Source organism: Eptesicus fuscus, chromosome 10 (assembly GCF_027574615.1).
Source record: "Eptesicus fuscus isolate TK198812 chromosome 10, DD_ASM_mEF_20220401, whole genome shotgun sequence".
Lineage (NCBI taxonomy): Eukaryota > Metazoa > Chordata > Mammalia > Chiroptera > Vespertilionidae > Eptesicus > Eptesicus fuscus.
The window spans coordinates 81,427,299-81,448,227 of record NC_072482.1 but is presented as its reverse complement, the minus strand read 5'-3'; the positions used below and the strand labels follow the sequence as shown (position 1 = coordinate 81,448,227).

General features: G+C 42.5%; 1 protein-coding gene across 1 annotated transcript; it reads left to right on the top strand.

Annotated features, from left to right (window-relative positions):
• Positions 1-8,567: 8,567 nt before the first annotated feature.
• On the top strand, positions 8,568-20,078 carry HINT3 (histidine triad nucleotide binding protein 3). The gene is made up of 5 exons (XM_008140564.3): positions 8,568-8,932; positions 15,383-15,500; positions 15,834-15,903; positions 18,165-18,291; positions 19,864-20,078. The coding sequence occupies exons 1-5, from the start codon at positions 8,771-8,773 to the stop codon at positions 19,894-19,896; spliced, it is 510 nt and encodes a 169-aa protein (XP_008138786.1). The 5' UTR covers positions 8,568-8,770; the 3' UTR covers positions 19,897-20,078.
• Positions 20,079-20,929: the final 851 nt, after the last annotated feature.

Genomic DNA, 20,929 nt, shown 5'->3' with positions numbered 1-20,929 from the left:
GTCTTTAGAACTCTCCTCTTTTCTATCTATACTTACTCCAGTGGTGATCTCTTTTAATTTCATGAATGTAAATGCTATATTCTGAAGCTTGCTTTCTTGAACTTCAGGCTCATATATCTAACTACCTAATGACATTGCCACCTACGTGTCAAATTGGCATCTGTAGTGTATTGTATTATCATTGTTCAAAATATTTTTTGCCTTTTCTAGACCTAGGATTACATTTAATCCTCTGTTGATGTCAGGATTGGCATGTGTCTTGCTTTGGTCAATGACATGTGATTTGAAGTGGCATGTGCCAATTCTGAGAAGCCTTAAGGGTCATCATGTGGCTCTATGTGCTCTCTCTTCCCTCTGTTTTCACACCAGAAACATCCTGATCCTTCAGCCTGAGTCATGGGATGAAGTCTGCATGGCCAAAGCCAACTTGCTATGGATACAAATATGAGCAAGAAATAACCCTTTTGTTTCAAAGTATTAAGATTTTTGGAGTTGCCCTAGCTAGGTCGGCAAACTGCGGCTCGAGAGCCACATGCGGCTCTTTGGCCCCTTGAGTGTGGCTCTTCCACAAAATACCACGGCCTGGGCAAGTCTATTTTGAAGAAATGGTGTTAGAAGAAGTTTAAGTTTAAAGAATTTGGCTCTCAAAAGAAATTTCAATCATTGTAATGTTGATATTTGGCTCTGTTGACTAATGAGTTTGCTGACCACTGCCCTAGCCGGTTTGGCTCGGTAGATAGAGCATCAGCCTGTGGACTGAAGGATCCTGGGTTCGATTCCTGTCAAGGGTACATGCCTGGGTTGTGGGCTTGATCTTCGGTGTGGGGCGTGCAGAGGGAAGCCGATCAATGATTCTCTCTCATCATTGATGTTTCTATCTCTCTCTTCCTATCCCTTCCTCTCTGAAATAAATAAAAATATATTTCAAAAAAAGATTTTTCGAGTTATTACTGCAAAAATACTTGGTCTAAACAGACTTATATAGCATCTCAATTTAATATACCCACAACTAAATGCCTGGTCCTCCCTGCCCCAAGCCTCCTCTTTCAGGAGTTCCCCATTGTAGCAAACATTAGCTTCAACCTTCCAATTTTCAGACCAAGAATCTTTGCATTGCTCTTGATTATATTCAGTATCTCACACTACATGAACGAATAATAGACAAAAGTGATGAAAATTTCTGTTGAGATTACAGTCAGTGAGGATGAAACAGACAATAATCATAGTAAGTTAAATATTAAGCATTTTTAAATACTTATATATAATACTATTACTATATAATATTTACATTTAAATATCTAGAAGGCAATGGGTACAATGGAGATAACAAAACAAAGGAAAGGGGAGAGTTGAGGGTACAAGTAAACAGGTAGGTTGCCGGGGGGGGGGGGGTCAGAGTTGATCCCATTGGGGAACAACATTTGGGTAAAGACTTGATGGATGTGAGAGGCATAATCTCCATGACTTAGCAGAAAGTGTGTTCCAGGCAGAGGGACAGCCAGTGCGGAGCCCCAAATGTGGGACCATGCCTGGCTGGCACAAGTACCAACAAGGAGTCTAGTGTGGCTGGAGCAAAGAAAGGGATGAAAATATTGGTGGTAGCTGATGTCAAAATGTACGGAGATGGCATATAATGTAGAAACTTCTGGATCCTCATAGGTAAGTACTTGACCTTTTACTCTCAGTGAGATAAGGAACCAATGGAGAATGTTGAGCAGAGGAGAGACACTGTTTGACTTACATTTTAAAAGCATCCCTCTGGTTGTCGAGTTGAGACTAGCCAGTATTGAGAGTGGGAGGAAGGCTGGAAGTAGAGAGAGCAGTTAGGTTATGGAATAATTCGCATGAGAGCTAATGGTGACTCAGTCAAGATTGATAGTAGTGATAGCATCAGATTCTGGATGTACTCTATAGAATTCCCTGAAGGGCTGGATATGGAGTTAAAGAAAAGCATCAAATGTGATTTCATTTTTTTTTTTTTTTTGAGTAGATGGCACAATGGAGTTTCCCTCAACTAAGCTGGTAGCAAATTTTTAAAGGAAAAGAGGAGCTCTTCCCATAAGAGCCATAAGAGCTGTTTCAGACATGTTTTTAACATATTTATGGGGTGGTTTAATAGGCATTTGATATTCAAGTCTGGAGTTCAATGAAGATGTCTATTCTAGAGATTTATATTTGGGAGTCATTGGCATGTACAGGCATTCCTCAAAGATATTCTGGGTTCAGTTCCAGGCCCCCTCAATAAAGCGAATATTGCAATAAAGTGAGTCACAGAATTTTGTATTTCCCAGTGCATTTGAAATTATGTTTATACTATAATGTAATCTATTAAGTGTGCAATAGCATTATGTCTGAAAATGTATATACCTAAAAATACTTTACTACTAAAAAATGTTAACCATCAACAGAGCCTTCAGTGAGTTGTAATCTTTTTGCTGGTGGAGGGTCTTATCTTCGATTTGTAAAAAACGAATTGTTTGTGACATACAATAAAGCAAATGCAATAAAACAAGGTATCACGTATATGGTGTTTAAAACCTGTGAGATCACCAAGGGATTGAGTGTAGCTAAAGAGAAGAGTCTCATCAAGTTGTATATATTAAACTAGAGGCCTGGTGCATGAAATTCATGCACGGGGTTGGCGGGGGGGGGGGGGGGGTCCCCCTCAGCCCAGCCTGCATCCTCTCCAATCTAGGACCCCCTTGGGGAATCCCTGGGATCAGGCCTAAACCGGCAGTCGGACATCCCTCTCACAATCCAGGACCACTGGCTCCTAACTGCTCATCTGCCTGCCTGCCTGATTGCCCCTAATTGCCCCCCCTGCCAGCCTGGTCACCCCTAACTTCCCCCCCTCCCCGCTGACCTGGTCACCCCTTACTCCCCCCCCCCCCTGCTGGTCTGGTTGCCCCCAACTGCCCCCCTCTGCTGGCCTAGTTGCTCCTAACTGCCCCACTGCCAGCCTGGTCGCCCCTAACTGCCCCCCCTGCTGGCCTGGTCGCCCCCAACTACCCCCCTCTGTCAGCCTAGTCGCCCCTAACTACACCCCCTCCACCAACCTGATTGCCCCTTACTTCCCCCCCTGCTGGCCTTGTCATCCCCAACTGCCCCCCTCTGCTGGCCTGGTTGCCCTAACTGCCCCTCTCCCCGCCAGCCTGGTTGCCCCATGCAGCCTGCTGTTCAGTTGTTTGGTTGTCCCTCACTAACCCCCCTGCCGGCCTTGTAACCCCACACAACCTGCTGTTCAGTCGTTACTGTTACTATGATGGTGTCCTGGACAATTTGCATATTCTTCTATTATTAGTATAGGTATGCACAGCTTTTTGTATTAGAGAGAGAGAGAGAGAGAGAGAGAGAGAGAGAGAGAGAGAGAGAAGAATATTAGTAATGAGGGAGGTTTGGAAGAAGAGGAGTCAGCCAAGGAGACTAAGAAGGAAAGCCGAAGAAGTGTGGTGTCCTGGACCAAGAGAATAAAAGTTTATCAAGGGGAGAGGATGATCGACTTACTGAAAGGATAACCACTGAGAAGTGACCATTAGATTTGGCAACATAGAGGTCAGAATAGTTGGGTGGAATGGTGGCAGTGAAAGCCTGTTAGGAGAGTGTGAGAGGAGAGACAGGGAGGGGTTGTAAAGAGTATAGACAACTATTTGGGGGAATCAGGTTGCAAAGGAGAACAGAGAAATGGTCAGTAAGTGATGGGGAAAGCAAGGATGAATGAAGCTTTAATTATGGTATGATGTTTAAAGGTGGCTCTTAATAAATGCTTGCTATTGAAAATGGTAATGTGATTTACATCCATATCCTAAATTGTTTTTAAATAAGATGATATCCTGATGCATCAGAGTACATGAAACATATTCGTGTTTTTCTCCAGTCGTGTTTTTAATAAAAAAAAGTAGCCAAAGAAATTAGAATGATGGTTAAAACCCCCATTAATTACGCTTATAAGTTGTTCATAGTAACTATGTAGTAAATACTAGCAAATAAGAAACTTGACCTCTAAAATTGAAAACATTATTTTCTAACATAATAACCAGATCATTAACTGCTTCATATTTATTCTGGTTGGCATCCTACAGGATAAATGTCATTACAAAAGCACAATCCAGCCCAGCTGGTGTTGCTCAGTGGTTGAGCGTCAACCTATGAACCAGGAGGTCATGGTTCAATTCCTGGTGAGGGCACATCCCTGAGGTATGGGCTCAATCCCCAGTGTGAGGTGTGCAGGAGGCAGCTGATCAATGATTCTCTCTCATCATTGATGTTTCTCTCTCCTTTTTCCTTCCTCTATGAAATCAACATATATATTTAAAGCACAACCCAGTCTCTGTCTTAGGAACATTAAAGCTCTGTATTTAAATGAAAGTGAACCATCGGATCACTTAAATTGTTTTACATACTATCACTACTCATTGGTAATAATCATTAAAATTTATTGAAAGCTTTGTGCTAGGCTTCCAGGCTTTAGTTCTCACAACAGTGTTTGCATTAAGCATTATTATTATTTTATAGATGAAGAAACAGAAATTCTCAGCACAGAAAGAGAAATAACTTAGTTCAAGTCTCCACAGATGGTAAGTTGTAGAGTTCTCTGATTCCATAACCTGCTCTGAAGCAGGGCTGCTGCCGGCCCATAGGGTGCTCTTATCCTATCTAATAAAAGAGTAATATGCAAATTGACCATACCTTGCCACACCCACAAGCCACGCCCACCAGCCAATCAGGAGGGAGCATGCAAATTAACCCAACCAAGATGGCTACAGCCACCGAGAGAGCAGAAGGCTTGGGTTGCCCCCGGCAATGGAGGAAGCCAAGCTTTCCGCCCGCCCTGGCAGGCCCAGGCCTCCGCTCAAGACTACAAAGTTTCAATTATAGAAGATAAATAAATCCCAACAAAAATGGCTGCGGCCACAGAGTGAGCAGGAGGCTTGGCTCCGCTCAAGGCTACAAAGTTTCAGTTATAGAAGATAAATAAATCCCAGATACCAGGGCCTCCGCTTGGGTTGCCAGCCTGCAAACCACCATAGGCCCCTCTCCCAGGCTGCCCCACGCCCCAAGGAAACCCCCTCCCTGATCCGGGACATCCTTCAGGGCAAACCAGCCGGCCCCCACCTGTGCACCAGGCCTCTATTCTATCTAATCCTATCTAATAAAAGGATAATATGCAAATTGACCATCACTCCAACACACAAGATGGCTGCCCCCATGTGGTCAAAGATGACTGCCCCCATATGGACACAAGATGGCTGACACAAGATGGCCAACAGGGGAGGGTAGTTGGGAGGGACCAGGCCTGCAAGGGAGGGCAGTTGGGGGCGACCAGGCTGGCAGAGGAGGGAAGTTGGGGGCAACTGGTCATGCAGGGAAGGGCAGTTGGGGGGGACCCAGGCCTGCAGAGGAGAGCAGTTGGGGGGGACCAGACCTGCAGAGGAGAGCAGTTGGGGGGGACCAGGCCTGCAAGGGAGGGCAGTTAGGGGTGACCAGGTTGGCAGAGGAGTGGTTAGGGTGTGATCAGGCTGGCAGGCAGAAGCGGTTAGGGACAATCAGGAAGGCAGGCAGGCGAGCAGTTGGGAGCCAGCAGTCCTGGATTGTGAGAGGGTGCAGAGGATGCAGGGGTCCCAGATTGGAGAGGGTGCAGGCTGGGCTGAGAGACACACACCCCTGTGCACGAATTTTGTGCACTGGGCCTCTAGTACAATTAGAAAACAGCACTCCATTTTGCAAGTAAAATTTAATTTGTTGTCACGCAACCTGAGTGAGTGGCTGTTTCCCAGCAGAGCTATCCGGAGCACCACTTGTGGCAGCTCTGTCTGTGCGAACACAGCTGCCTATAATTTTGCCTTTTCCCACATACTCCAGACAATGTCCAAATACTTTGTGTTGCTCCTCCCACTGCATGGTAGGCAATTATATCAATTTCAACGTTGGGGCATGGGAAGCAAGTCTTTGAATGTGCCCAGTGAGTGAGAGAAGCAATTGTAGGTTTCCTAAGAAATGAAGTCAGGACAGGTATAACTTGTGTAGGTGTGTGTGACAGGATGTAGGTGAATATTCTCCTGAGTGTGTGTGTGTGTGTGTGTGTGTGTGTGTGTGTGTGGCCATATATATCTAAGGTGGGATTTTGTAGGAGTCAGCTCATCCCTTCTCCAGAACTTGACCAGGAGGCTGGAATCTCCAGGCTTGTTTGTGCTTTTATAAAAGTTAATGTTTGCCAGTGATGTCAAGTAGCACATTCTTATATGTGCTGTTCTTGTACAGTGTGCAAACTGAACACTCCTATGCAGTAACCTTATTCCTAATCATTCTTTTGTTCATTAGAGAATGGTTAAGTGTCTACCTCCATGCAAAGCTCTGTACCAGTGTCTTTGAATCTCTTTATGGGAGATTCAAAGACACTTGTTCTTTTCATTAAGAAACATAACTTACAATAGGAAAATATGTACATAAATAGTTTGTAATACAAAATGATAAGTTCTACCAGACAAGTATTAAAAATTGCTGTGTGAATTCATAAGAGGAAGTATTTTTTTTCAGTTTGGATAAAGAAAACTTCAGGAAGGAGGTAGCATTTGAGGAGTGGCTTTGAAGGTGGAATTTAGATGTACAGAGATGGAAACAATATCTCAAACTGAGGGAACAGCATGGATAAAATCACGAGTGAAGGTGTACTCCATGCATGGAAATAGTGAACACTTACATTGAGCAAAGTAATGCACCGATTCTGAACCCTGCCTTGGGCTCCTGAGGGGCTATGAAGTTATGATTGTTGTCCCCCAAACCACTGGCAAACTGCAAAAGGAATGAAATTGTCTTGAACCTACAACTACTTTCAATATGTAAGTGCTTCTGATTAATACAACATTCATTCATTCAGCAAGCAACATTGCTAAATTTACTAATAGGACTTTATTTTCTAAATCAACAAATCCCCAGGGAAAACTACTATAATGATCTAGCCTAAGAAAAAACTTCAGTGTTAAAAAAAGAAAGTTGTGTTCAGAAAGCCTGGTGGGTTCTGGGGTGGGATAAACCTTTATTTGAACCCTGTCACTGGCAATGACTAGCTGCGTTTAGTGTTGGACAACTCTGAGCTCGTTTCTTCATCTCTGTAGTGCGAATGATAAAGCCAACCTTGCTTGTTTTAAGGATTAGAGAGATACACGCCACACTTCAGGTGTTCAGCAAAAAGCCAAGTATTATGAAATTAAAAGTTGAGGTCAAATCGGATCCACCTTGAATACCAAGCTAAGGAATTCATACTTTTTTGGGGGGTGCGATATTTAGCGAAGGGTTTTTGTTTAACAGGAGACTCATGGAGAGAAACTATGATTTCGGAAGGCTATTGCAGTGGTCGAGGCGAGGCATCATGAGGCATCGGCAGTGAGTTTCTGACATTTCAGACGATAAGCTACAGGACTCTGCATTACCCGTGTATGAGGAATGTGAGACTGGACCGCTCTTTGAGTTAGCGGGTGCTGGTAACAATAAACGAAAGGAAAGAGGTGAAGTCCTGTTTCGGACAGTTTCCTTTTAAGCTAAGGTGACCAGAGGTCCCACTTTTGGCGGGACAGTCCCGATTTTTAACAATTTGTCCTGCATCCCGCGGCGTTTTAAAAAAGTCCCGATTTTTGGAAGGAATGCACGACAAGCTAGGGAACGGCGGGAGAACGGGAAGGGAATATACGGTTTTCGGCGGCCATGTGGCTATTTAGCCAGGATAAATAATGCACTAAAAATTGTGGAATACGCGCTGTCCTTACCAGGAACTAATGCTGCGACTGAACGCGTTTTTTTCTACGGTAAATAAAGTGTGGACATCAGAAAAATCACAATTAAGTGTTGAGACTTTGAAAGCCATTTTATGTGTGAAATATAATTTAACAAATTCTTGTGAAAAATTTCATGACCTTTTAAACACCGACAGCAATCTACTAAAAAAAAATTCACTCAAATGAGAAATATGCCAAAGAATAAAATAATACCATACATAATTTTTATTTATTATATTTGTAAATTGTACTTATGTTGAAATTAAAAAAATATATTACAATACTATTTTTGCGTTATATGAAAAATTTTGTTGCTCCATATAGACCAAATTTTTAATCAAGAACCGCCCCCCCCCCCCCCCCCGCCCCGTCAATGGTGTCCTGCTTTACCAATGTTAAAATCTGGTCACCTTAGCTTAAGCACCTAAAATGACTGGGCTGAACATGCATGCAAAAGCATCAAACGTGATCTGCGTTGAAAAGACAGCTCTAGGGATTTTGTTCATCCTCTCAAGACCTACGGGTTTTTGAAAGCCTTTGTTTTTAAGACAGGGTAATACACTCGGGGTCTTTTCCTGGAGAGGGTTTGCGGAAAGAAGGTCTAGGACACCGAACAGGTCTCATTGGGCGGGGCATTAGGACGCGCTGGGGAGTCACCACGACGCGAGGCGGGCTCCTGCGTCTGGGCGGGCGTCGTGCGTCATTACCAAGGAGACGCAGGGGGCGGGGCCACTCCCGCCGTCGCCGCCGCCGGCTCCTCCCAGTAGAGCCCTGGTCATACTCGCGCGCCCTCTCGTGGCCCCGGCTTCGAGGCCCCGCACCGGGCCGCCCTCCCGCTGGCGTCCGCCGGGATCGGCGCGTGCGCCCAACGCAGCTCCGCCCAGCGCCAGGCCAGAGGCGACGCCTGGAGGTGAAACCGAGCAGGTGCCGGAGGCGGGTTCGGTCGAGACCCCCGTGGTCCCGGAGAAGGCGAGGCGCTGGGCCGCGGGGGGGCAGGTGCGATGGCCGACGCGCCAAGTGGCTCCAGCGGTGAGACAGGGGCCGCCGCAGAACCTACGGGGTCGACCTCGGCGACCTCAAAGTCATCGGACTCCCACAGCCAGTGCGTGTTCTGCCGGATCGTGGGGGAGGAGGAACCGGGCACCGAACTCCTGTATTGTGAGGTGGGCGGCGACGAGCGGCCGGCGTGGGTGGGGGCCGCCCTGGGAGCGGCGGGAGCGGCGGGAGCGGGGCCTCGGGCCGTGGGCCTGGCGCCGGGGCCCTGGGGGCCCTGGTGCTGAGGACAGCCTTGCTCCTCGGAGGGCGGGGAGTTTCTTCGTTGGCCTCCTGGCTGTTCGGGGGAGGGAGGTGATAGAGGCCCGAGCTTGGGCCTGTCTCTGCGGGGACCGAAGGATTGGGCAGAAAATCGCATTTATGGCCTCTGCTCCAGGCCCCCCCGCCTTTCTAAACACCGCTTTTAAGTTCTGCACACTCTTCCTACGGATCCCGAGGCCAGGACGAGTCCGCCACGGGCCACAGTAACCGCGGAGAGTTTGTTGTTGTTGTTGGATGGACTGGCAGTAGGCTGGGGTCGGAGGTCACACCGCCGCGGGAGCGCGATGGGGTGGAAGGTGTGCACAGGGAAGAGCACTCGTGTCTGCCCAGGTCTTTCCAAACAGGTGTCTGGTACCCACTTCTGTCTGCGCTGCCTGCCTTTAATGCACTCGGATGTCGAGTGTGACTCGACACGGTGAGCATGGGGAGCAGCTCGTATGTATTTGAAATATAAAAAAATCCAAATAAATAAGTTTGTATGAAAAGAAACTCCAGTTTTTTTATTCTACTGCCGCGCTTTGTAAAATCTGGGGTATTTAAAAAATTAAATCCCGAGTAGAATAAAAGGAATCGAGAAAAAAGCAAGCGAGTGCAAAGGGTTAATTAAAGAGACAACCTTTTGAAAGTCCAAAAGAGGATCCAAAGATTGTGGGTGTGTGTGTGTGTGTGTGGTTTTTTTTTTTTGTAGTTATTTATACATTCACTTGTTAAAGTGAAATTGAATTCCTTCCAAGTGCTTAGTGTTGGAGATCAGTGTGGCGAGAGAAAGGACGGTTCCTGTCCAGATGACACCCTGCAGGGTGGGCTGCGTGCGGCTGATGGAGGGGACCTGCTGGTTGCAGGCTGGTTTCCATGCCGGAGCTGAGCGGGAGGACTCCGCCACCCGCTGGACTTGGCAAGCCTGTGGGGGGCACCTCGCCCAGATTGGGAGGCCCTGGGCATTGCTTTCCAGAGGGAGTGAGGAGAAATAAGTAGGAGTTGGCCAGGTGAGCAAGTGAGGCCGGGAGAACCCCGGAGGTTCGCGTGGTGCCCTGGGAGAACTACCAGAAACCCAGGCTAAGGAGAGGATGGCGTTTGAGGTGGAAGATGAGGCCGGCGAGGTTCACAGGGGCCTCGATGGTTAGGGGTGTTGTGGTGCCTTTTAAGCGGTTTTATGTTCATGTGAACAGGGGCGGGAAGCTCCGCATTGTTTAATATACTGGGTTGGAGGGCGGGGTTGAGGAGTTAACCCCAAGCAGTTTGACCTTTGAAAGGTCATTCTGGCACCGGTCTGGAGGCAGGGAGACCTGCGAGGAGGCTCTTGGAGGAAGCCAGCCCGATGATGGCCTGAGATGAGAATGCGGTCGTGGGGATGAAGAAAAGTGGACCAAATTTAAGGATATTTAGGAGGTAAAACAGGCAGGACTTGTTGATGGATGGAGATCAGTGGTTCTTAACTCTGGGCTATTGGTGGGGGGCGGGGGTTAACTCTGGGCTATTGGTGGGGGGCGGGGGTTAACTCTGGGCTATTGGTCGGGGTAGTGGGGCGGGGGGGGGGCTTTTGGCAATGCCTTGCGACACTTTTTGTAGTGGGGTCAGGGCGGACTATTGGCACCTAATGGGTAGAGGCCAAGGTTGCTAATTTTTAATTTATTTAATAAATCTTTATTGTTCAGATTATTACAATTGTATCTCCCTTTTTTCCCCCCTCCACCCGGTTCCCACTCCACCCTCTGCCCTTACCTCCCCCCCCTGTCCTCATCCATAGGTGTACGATTTTTGTCCAGTCTCTTTCCGTACCCCCCCACACCCCTTTCCACCTGAGACTTATCAATCCCCTCCCATTCTATGCCCCTGATTCTATTATATTCACCAGTTTGTTCCTCAGATTTTTAATTCACTTGATTTTTAGATTCACTTGTTGATAGATATGTATTTGTTGTTCATAATTTTTATCTTTACTTTCTTCTTCTTCTTCCTCTTCTTAAAAAATACCTTTCAGCATTTCATATAATACTGGTTTGGTGGTGATGAACTCCTTTAGCTTTTTCTTATTTGTGAAGCTCTTTATCTGACCTTCAATTCTGAATGATAACTTTGCTGGGTAATCTTGGTTGTAGGTTCTTGCTATTCATCACTTTGAATATTTCTTGCCTCTCCCGTCTGGCCTGCATAGTTTCTGTTGAGAAATCAGCTGACAGTCGTATGGGTGCTCCCTTGTAGGTAATTAACTGTTTTTCTCTTGCTGCTTTTAAGATTCTTTGTCTTTTGCCCTTGGCATTTTAATTATGATGTGTCTTGGTGTGGTCCTCTTTGGATTCCTTTTGTTTGGGGTTCTGTGCGCTTCCTGGAATTGTAAGTCTATTTCTTTCACCAGGTGGGGGAAGTTTTCGGTCATTATTTCTTCAAATAGGTTTTCAGCGTCTTGCTCTAGAGCTTCTTCTGGCACCCCCATAATTCTGATGTTGGTACTCTTGAAGTTGTCCTGGAGGCTCCTTACACTATCTTCAACTTTTTGGATTCTTTTTTCTTTATGCTTTTCCGGTTGATTGTTCTTTGCTTCTTTGTATTTCAAGTCTTTGACTGGATTCTTGTGTTCCTCTAGTCTGCTGTTGGGTCTCTGCATAATATTTTTTATTTCAGTCAGTGTATGTTTAATTTCTAGTTGGTCCTTTTTCATATCCTCAAGGGTCTCGTTAAATTTATCGGCCTTTTCTAGGAAATTCTTAAAAAACCTTATAACCGTGGTTTTGAACTCTATATCCAGTCGTTTGCTCTCCTCCATTTCTTTTGTTTGTGATCTGTTTCCTTGTCTCCTCATTTTCACTGCTTCCCTGAGTTTGGTAGGGTGGCTTTGTGTGCTAGGTGTCCTATATGGTTCAATGGGTCAGCCTCCCAGTTACCTGAGTGGACACTCTTGGTGCACCCCTTTGTGGACTGTGTGCACAGTCTTGTTGTAGTTAAGCCTTGATTGTTGTTGGTGTCACTGAGAGGAAGTGACCTCCAGGCCAACTGGCTGTGAGGTCCTGCTTTGTCTATAACGGAAGAATTGCTGTGCTGGAGACATGTTTATGGGGCAGGACTTGTTCCAGTGGGGCTTTGGTGCTCACTGAGTCTGCCTCTTGAATGTGTCCCTTATGAGAGTAGTTGAAATCTGGTGTCGTCTCACACAGACCACTAGATACACTAGTTTCTGGATCTCCAATGGGGTGCAGGTCAGATACTGGCTGAGGCCACCCAGCAGGAGCTACAGCAAGAACTACAGATTTCTCCTCTTTGCTTGGGGTTTGGAGGTTTTGGAGCTGTCTGACTGGAGCTGTAGTTTATTTGGTTATGCTGCAACAGGGCAGGCCATTTATATGCAAAAGCTGCTGCGCGGAGCTTGGGTGTGTTTGTAGATTGTGCAGGGAGGGGTCTCAGGGCGTCACTAGGCTAGCGTGGCAAACAGCGATGGCTGCCAGTCAGCCTTCTCTGCCTTTCTGCGTTTCCACGTCCCCGCATCCCATGCTCCAGCGCAGTAAATAATGATTGCTGGGCGCACCTCTCAGCTTTTCAGCGCTTGTGCTCTTTTCTCTTTCCTTCTAGTTGTAGAACTTCCACTCAGCCAACTTTTCCATGGTTCTGGATGATAGACGTTTTGTCTTTTAGTTGTAGTTTTGAAATTGTTGTGCAAGGCAGCAGTTTAGGTGTTTACCTTTGCCGCCATCTTGGTTTCTCAAGGTTGCTAATATTATACAATGCACAGGACAGCTCTCTGCAACAAAGAATTATCTAGCCTCGAAACAGCAACAGAGCCTAGGTTAATAAACCCTGATTTTGATGTGGGAAAATGAGGAAGGGGGAAGTCAAGGATCATTTCCAGATTTCTGGCCAGGGTACTCTGGTAGCGCTGGTACCATGTCCTTAAGATTAGCAATACAGGAGGAGAGCAGATGGCCAGGAGCGTGGTGGGAAGTATCGAAGTGATGAGATCGGTTTGGAATTGTGGAGTTTGAGGTGAGTGTGAGGCATCTAAGTAGAGTTGTGCAGTAAGTGGTTAGTCTGGTATTGTGGAGAGATCTGGATTTCTAGCCCAGATTATAGGAACTGCCAGTTTATAGGTGGACATTGAAAAGAGGGGGAATGAGGAGATGACTTAGGAAGTGTATGTGGAGTAAGAAATGAGGGGGGCCTACAGAGAGTCTAAAGATAACTGATATCATACAGGAAAAGCAGAGGAAAAGGGCCTGAAATGGGGACAGAGAAGGAGCCGTCAAAGAAACAGAAGGAAAACTAGGAAAGCTCAGAAAAGGGAGTATGTCAAGAGGAAAGAATTGGCAGCAGTATCAGCCTTCCCCGATCCTCAAGTCTGGGTTAGGTGACTCTCCTACTTGCTTGTGGAGAGGTCAAGTTACATCAGAACTGGTTTTGCCCCCAAAATGAATTCACCTGTAGGAGCCCAGTTGCAGCAGAGGGGTGCAGCAGAAGACAGACTGTAGTGGACTGAGAGGAATCGGGATGAAAAATTGAAGAGAGCAAATATAGACAACATTTGACGGAAGTTTGGCGATCTTGAGGAGGAGGGAAAGGAAGTGGTGCCTTGGGGGGATTGGGGGTTGAGAGAATGCTTCTGAAAGCAGTGAAGACTTTGGAGAGTTCAAATCCTGATGGGAAGATTCCAATGGCCCAGGGAGTTAGAACTTTGTCCGTGGGAAAGAGGGAACTCATTCACTTATTCATCACTCAGTATTTGAGTGCCTTCTCTACTCCAGGTACTGTTGGAGGCAGAAAACAAAACATACAAAAATTCCTGTCTTCATGAGCATAGGCAATAAACAAGAAGCAAAATATTAAGTAAAATACATGGTTTATTAGGTGGTGAAAAATAAAAGAGGAAGAGGATGAAAAAAAGCTGCACTAAGAATGTGTCTATTGAGTGAAAGCTTGAAGGAGGTGAAGGAGCAAACTACCTGGTTATTTAGAAGTAAAAAGTTTGAAGCTTCTCTGGAGGCCAGGAAAGAGGATCAAGGAAACAGAAAGATTGTTGTGTAGTGATGAGGGTCAGCTGAGGTTGAGGACATTCAGTTTTAACAGTGGCTTAGCTTTGTGATTCCCCCGCCCACCTCCAGCAGCAGCCCGAGTTTGTTTCACATAATGTGAGCAGTTGTACTGACCCAGCGTTGGGGTCTGGCCATGTGGGTGGGTTTGGGAAGTGCAGTGGGACAAAGATAAGAATTTTTTCTTGAGAGATTGGCTAAAGTGATAGACTAGGCCCTAGGGCAGTGGTTCTCAACCTTTCTAGTGCCATGACCCTTTATTACAGTTCCTCATGTTGTGGTGACCCCCAACCATAAAATTATTTTCGTTGCTACTTCATAACTGTAATTTTGCTACTGTTATGAATCGTAATGTAAATATCTGTGTTTTCCGATGGTCTTAGGCTCTACAATAGAGAGATCCTAACTCTAAATCCTAACTCTACCACTCCCTAGGCTCAACCTGTGGGTTGAGAACCGCTAGCAGGGTCCTAAGACCATCGGAAAACACAGATATTTACATTACGATTCATAACAGTAGCAAAATTACAGTTATGAAGTAGCAACGAAAATAATTTTATGGTTGGGGGTCACCACAACATGAGGAACTGTAATAAAGGGTCATGGCACTAGAAAGGTTGAGAACCACTGCGCCTAAGGGAAGGAAGAGGCAGGGAGCAACAGACAGGGAGAAAGAATAAGTTGTCTCCCTGCAAAGTAGGGGTAAAAAAAATAGAGTCAGAAGGGACCCAGCTCTACCTTTTCATCCATTCTTTATTGTACTAAATATAAAATTATGTTAGCAAGAGGTAAAGTGAATTTCTTAACTTTGCAGAATTCAATATTTCTTATTTTTAATCCTCACCTGAGGATATGTTTTTATTGATTTTTGAGAGGAAGGGAGAGAGGGAGAGAAACATTGATGTGATAGTTGGAACTTAAGTACCATTTTCCTATTAGACTGAGATTTATGATGTTTAAGACATGCCAGAACATTAATAGGTCATTCTTTTTTTTAAAACCCCCATTCAAGGATATTTTTCCAATGATGTTTAGAGAGAGTGGAAGGGGAGAGAGGGAGGGAGAGAGAGAGAGAGAGAGAGAGAGAGAGAGAGAGAGAGAGGCACACAGTGATTAGTTGCCTCCTGACTGGGACTGGGGATTGAACCTGCAAACCAGTATGTGTCCTTGACTGGGAATCGGACCCATGACCCTTCAGTGACTAACCACTGTCCCACACTCGCCAGGACACATTAGTTAATTCTTTTAAAAAACTCACTAGCAAATTATATGTTTTTGCTTTAGGATGAAGACCTAGTTTGCTTTAAAGATGTCAAACCAGCAGCATCTCATCATTACCTTGTGGTGCCAAAGCAGCATATTGGAAACTGCAGGGATCTAAAGAAAGAGCAAATAGGACTTGGTAAGATGATGGCAGTATTCTTCATGATTCTATAATCGTGATCCCTCTATTACCACTTTGCTGAGAGTTTTTATCAAAGATGGGTGCTGGATTTTGTCCAATGCTTTTTCTGCATCTATTGATATGGACATGTGATTTTTGTCTTACAATCTGTTAATGTGCTGTATTATATTTATTGATTTGCAGATATTGTACCAGTCTTGCACACTTAGAATTAATCCCACCCCCCTGGAATAAGTAAATTTGACTAGAACCCCAAAGTTAAGATTAATAACATTTTAGTGAACTTAATGTCTTCTATAAATATAATGTGGTTTCTTTCCTGTTTTATAGTTGAGAGCATGGTTACTGCTGGAAAAACCATTCTTAAAAAGAATAATTTCACTGACTTCACAAATGTGAGGTATGTATACTGCCATATAGAAACCAAGATTCACAGTTGGTTTTTCTGAAATGTTATTTCCTCATGGGAAAGGAAAGCAGCGCCGGCTGAGTTTATAATTTAAATGCAGTTTTCCTGAAAGTGAATGTATAGTTCATTGATAATGTAAATTTAATGAAAAAAAACTTCTTCCTCTCATGTCTCAACATCTTCTAATAATCACCACTTGTAGTTTGGACAGACAAGTATATTCAATCAGTGGGTAGGTAGAATAGTTACGAGTCCACTTTTCTTTGTTCAATATGTGCATTTCTATAAAATTGTGTATAAATCGAATTTCCTTAGAAAATATTTTATGTGGTTTAAAAATAATTATACTTTTAGCATGAAATTAACTTGAATTCATTGCCTGCTGAACTCTGGCATTTGTCAAAGTTTGAGCAAAAGCACAAAATGTTCAATTTGGCAACTGTTTTTGTTTTGTTTTTTTAAATATTTCTGACTTTTCCTGTGTGACCAAAGCAGTACCAAGGTGTGTATAGTGGAGATGGCCTCTGACACCTCTGAACTGGAATTCAGAGAGACCTGAATTCTAATGCTACCCATGATGCTTTCTGTGTACTGAGCTTGTACTGGCTGTGTCATTTTAGACAAGTCTTTTAATCTTGTTCTGCCTACTTGTAGGCTCAGGTGAGACTGTGTGTGAAAATCCTCTGAAAATGGTTAAGCAATACCCAAGAATGATAATGACAAAGAACAAATGGTATTTGATGTCCTTTGGCCAAAATCAGTACATTCCCTTCCTAGTCACAGGAGTGCTTGCTTGTTATAGGAACAGACAAGCTTTAATTCTCCTAAGATATGCCTCTTCAATGAAGATAAATAAAAAAATACAGGACATTCAAGTATGGTTCCATTATTCCAAGATGGCAATTAGTTGATGGCAACTAATCAATCTCTCTCTCTCTCTCTCTCTCTCCCTCTCTCCTCCCTCCCTTCCACTCTCTCTAAACATCATTGGAAAAATATCCTTGAATGGGGGTTTTAAAAAAAAGAATGACCTATTAATGTTCTGGCATGTCTTAAACATCATAAATCTTAGTCTAATAGGAAAATGGTACTTATGTTCCAACTATCACATCAATGTTTCTCTCCCTCCCTCCATCTCGAAAATCAATAAAAACATATCCTCAGGTGAGGATTAAAAATAAGAAATATTGAATTCTGCAAAGTTAAGAAACTCACTTTACCTCTTGCTAACGTAATTTTATATTTAGTACAATAAAGAGTGGATGAAAAGGTAGAGCTGGGTCCCTTCTTACTCTATTTTAGTTAGGAGTCTAAATCCTAACTCTACCACTCCCTAACACTGTGATTTTAGGAAGTTTATTAAACTTTTTGGATCTTAGCTTCCCCATATTTAAAATAAAAAGGCCGAGTCTCCTCTGGCTTTTAGATTACTTGATTCTACATTGTATAACTTGTATTCCACAGAGAGAAAACCTAGTCTCCTTTTCTAGGTAGTAGTGAAAGCTTTTCAATATGTGTTGCATATCTGACTTACATTGTCCTATATTGATACAATATAGCACGTCTCTTGTGCCTTCTTCCACTTAGAATAAGTGGACTTGCAAAACTGTAAATTAATTTTTAAAAGGTTAAATCATATTTAAAAAATTTTTATTAGTCAAAAGAATTATGTATTTTAAAACAAATGAATATGAATAATTGTCGTCTAAATTTTTATTGTTAAACAAGAAATAAGTGATGATAAGTTTTTTTAAATGATAATTAATTTCACTACTAAAATCCTGGTTCATAAGGAAATGATTTACCACTTTTATTAAAGGAGAACGCTCGCCATCTACTGGCTGTGTCTTGGAATAATGGAACCATACTTGAGTGTCCTGTATTTATTTATTTATTTATCTTCATTGAAGAGAAATATCTTAGGAGAATTAAAGCTTAATATGATAAAGGCTGAAAGTGATAGGATGGAATGCCATCTCCGAATACATGAAGGTTATACTAAGGCATGATATACTGTAAGACCTTCTTGATGAAGAGTTTATGTTACTGTGCATTTAAACATGAAAAGAAGAGGAACTTTGTGAATACTCTAAAGTGTATAAAGAAAAACAGTAAAAGAGATGTTTGAGTGAAGATCTACCTTAGGTAACCTGTGTTGGATCTGTTTGACATTTATGCGTTTTAACATGAAAAAATAGCTTTAAACTATTGTAGAACTGATTTGTCAATTATCTCTTACCTTTCTGTTTTAGAATGGGTTTCCATATGCCACCATTCTGTTCCATTTCCCACTTGCACCTTCATGTCATAGCACCAGTCGATCAGTTTGGCTACATATCAAAATTGGTTTATAGACCGAATTCCTATTGGTTCATCACAGTAAGTGTTATTGTTATACTAGCAGCATACCAAAGTATATAAAATATTTCTCCTTTTTTTATGTAGCTTTTCTTTTCTTGGAGACAGCTTTTATAGGCTTGATCATCTGTTTCAACATACTGCTTGCACATATACAAAATAATATTTTTAATTTGGGGGATTTTCCAGGTCATCAGATCTGTAGGAAGAGAAGCTAAGGCTGAGTCTCTCCATCGCAGATAGAGGATGTGATATAGAAGAATCATGGCATTTATAGTTCAGAATCCAGAATCAAATCTGGATTCAAATTCTGGCTTCATTAATTACTTGAGGGACCCTGTGCAAGTTACTTAAGAGTTTTAAGGTCCAAGTTCTTTATTACCTGCATATAGGTAATAGTACCTATTTCTGTAGAATTTATAAAATAATTTACATGTAAAGCACTTAAAACTGTACCTTACAAATAGTAAGTACTCAATAAATGTTACATGCATCCTCTGTCTTCATTAGCAACATTATTGTAGAAATTGAGATTTTGTAATTTTTGATATTTAAACTCCTTAAAAAAGGGCTGTAGTAGTAGCATCAACTACCAGATGTGAGGTTGAAGCTTTGAGCCTAAAAAAATTGCAAAATTCTGCTTTGCTAGGACAAAAGTAGAATAGAATTCAGCTGCTTATAGACCTGTGGCCTGACAGTCAAGGTTAAAAAATGACTCGATCCTTCCAAGGGCCACTTGACTAGTAATTTACCAGTCTCTTATTTTATGTGTCCATGATGACAAGGTGACCTACAGTTGCTATATCTGAGTAATTATAAAATTGTAAATTAAATAATTACCATTAATTAATGCATATTATTATTAGTCATAGTAAATAAGAAATTCAAAAGCGCCTGATTTCTAGAAACTTCATATTTCAAACTTATTTTTCCTTTCTTCAACTTGCTTAAATGATTTTATTTAATTAAAATATATTTAAGGAATGTGTGTGTATTTGAAATGAAATAGTGTGATATTCTGCAGGATAGTTGGTGTGGTCTCTAAAATATCAGTGTAATTCAAAACAAGATTCTTTTTTCTTGTATTTGTATTTCTAATTTTCTACATGAGCCATGCTTCCATAATAAAAACTAATTAAAAATACATTTTTTGTAAAATAGTCATGGGGATGTAAAGTACAGTATAAGGAATATAGTCAATAATATTATAATAACTATGTATGGTGTCAGAAAGTTACCAGACTTACTGGGGTGAACACTTCCTAAGGTATATAAATATCTAATCACTATATTGTACACTTGAAACTAATATTATATGTCCACTGTATTTAAAAAATGATTTTTTTTTACAGGAAGGGAATTCTGACCCATGCTATAGCATGGATAAACCATGAGGACATTATGCTCAGGGAAATAAACCAAATAGTATATGATTCCACTTATGTTTAGGTTTTTTGTAAGATATTTTTAGGAAGAGAATATGTATTATCCAGATAGTCTGCTGTGGTTTATTATAATAGGGATGCCAGTAGAATTTTTCACACCAGCTACCATATTTGTAATAAAAAATATGTTGTGTTTTTAAAATTACAGGCTGACTCTTTGATTGAAAAACTAAGAACATGAAAATGACAGCAGTGGAAGATTTTCGTATTCTTGGCTCAACAGAAACTAATATTTTGGTCCCTTTTAAATCAAATTACAATGGTAAGGTTTGTTGGGTTTCATAAGAGTCTATTACTGGGTAGCCTTAAGTCTTTTCTGAATGTCTGTTTCCTGAGATCTGTAATATAGTTATGAATACTCTGGCATTGACTTCTTTATTTTAATGGTTACTTGTCTAAGGTATAAGATACTATAGATAAAATTGCATTAAAACAAATTCTGTTAATCAAGAAGGGCTCTGTATTTTTTAAAAGTTCAAGTATTTTCATTTCTCATTATTGTCAGTTATAATAGTGATTTATTATGAAGAATGAACGGGTATAGAAAGTACTTTGTTGGAGTTTTATTATTATGAAAGAGAAAAAGAAATTAACTATCTCTTGACAGTTTCATAATTTTGTACATAATATTTCAAAGTAAAGACTACTGTATTACACAGTGATCTCTGATCTTGATAGAAAGAATTCATATATATGTCACTTTTTACTCAGATTTCAGATGCTGGCTTTTACTTCTTGAAGCCTAGCATTTGTGTAATAAATTAGTCCTGAAATCTGTGTAATATCTACACTAATAAAAGAGAAACATGCAAATTGATCGTCCCTCTGCTACGCCCACCAGCCAATCAGAGTGAGTATGTAAATTAACCCAACAAAGATGGTGGTTAATTTGCATACACAGGCACAGAGCGAAGACTGAAGACAGCGTAGAAGGAAGCCAAGCACTGCAGAAAGGAGTGAAGCTGCAGAGAAGCAAGCGGGGTGGCAGAGACGGGAGGGAAGCAAGCGGGGTGGCGGAGATGGGAGCAAAGCCCTCCCTTCTCTGCTTCGCTCCGGCCGCAGGAAGCCCTATTCTTGCAGGAATAGGCCCGAGGAAGCCCTATTCTTGCAGGAATCTTCCTGCAACGGGCCTCTAGTCCTATCTAATAAAAGGGTAATATGCAAATTGACCAAAAGGCAGAACAACTGGTCACTGTTATGTACACTGACCACCA

Excerpts from the sequence above, each read along its gene's own strand:
- HINT3 (XM_008140564.3), top strand. The coding sequence starts at position 8,771 with ATGGCCGACGCGCCAAGTGGCTCCAGCGGTGAGACAGGGGCCGCCGCA. Across the intron at positions 8,933-15,382 it reads CCGAACTCCTGTATTGTGAG|GATGAAGACCTAGTTTGCTT; the intron begins GTGGGCGGCGAC and ends TTTTTGCTTTAG. Across the intron at positions 15,501-15,833 it reads GAAAGAGCAAATAGGACTTG|TTGAGAGCATGGTTACTGCT; the intron begins GTAAGATGATGG and ends CCTGTTTTATAG.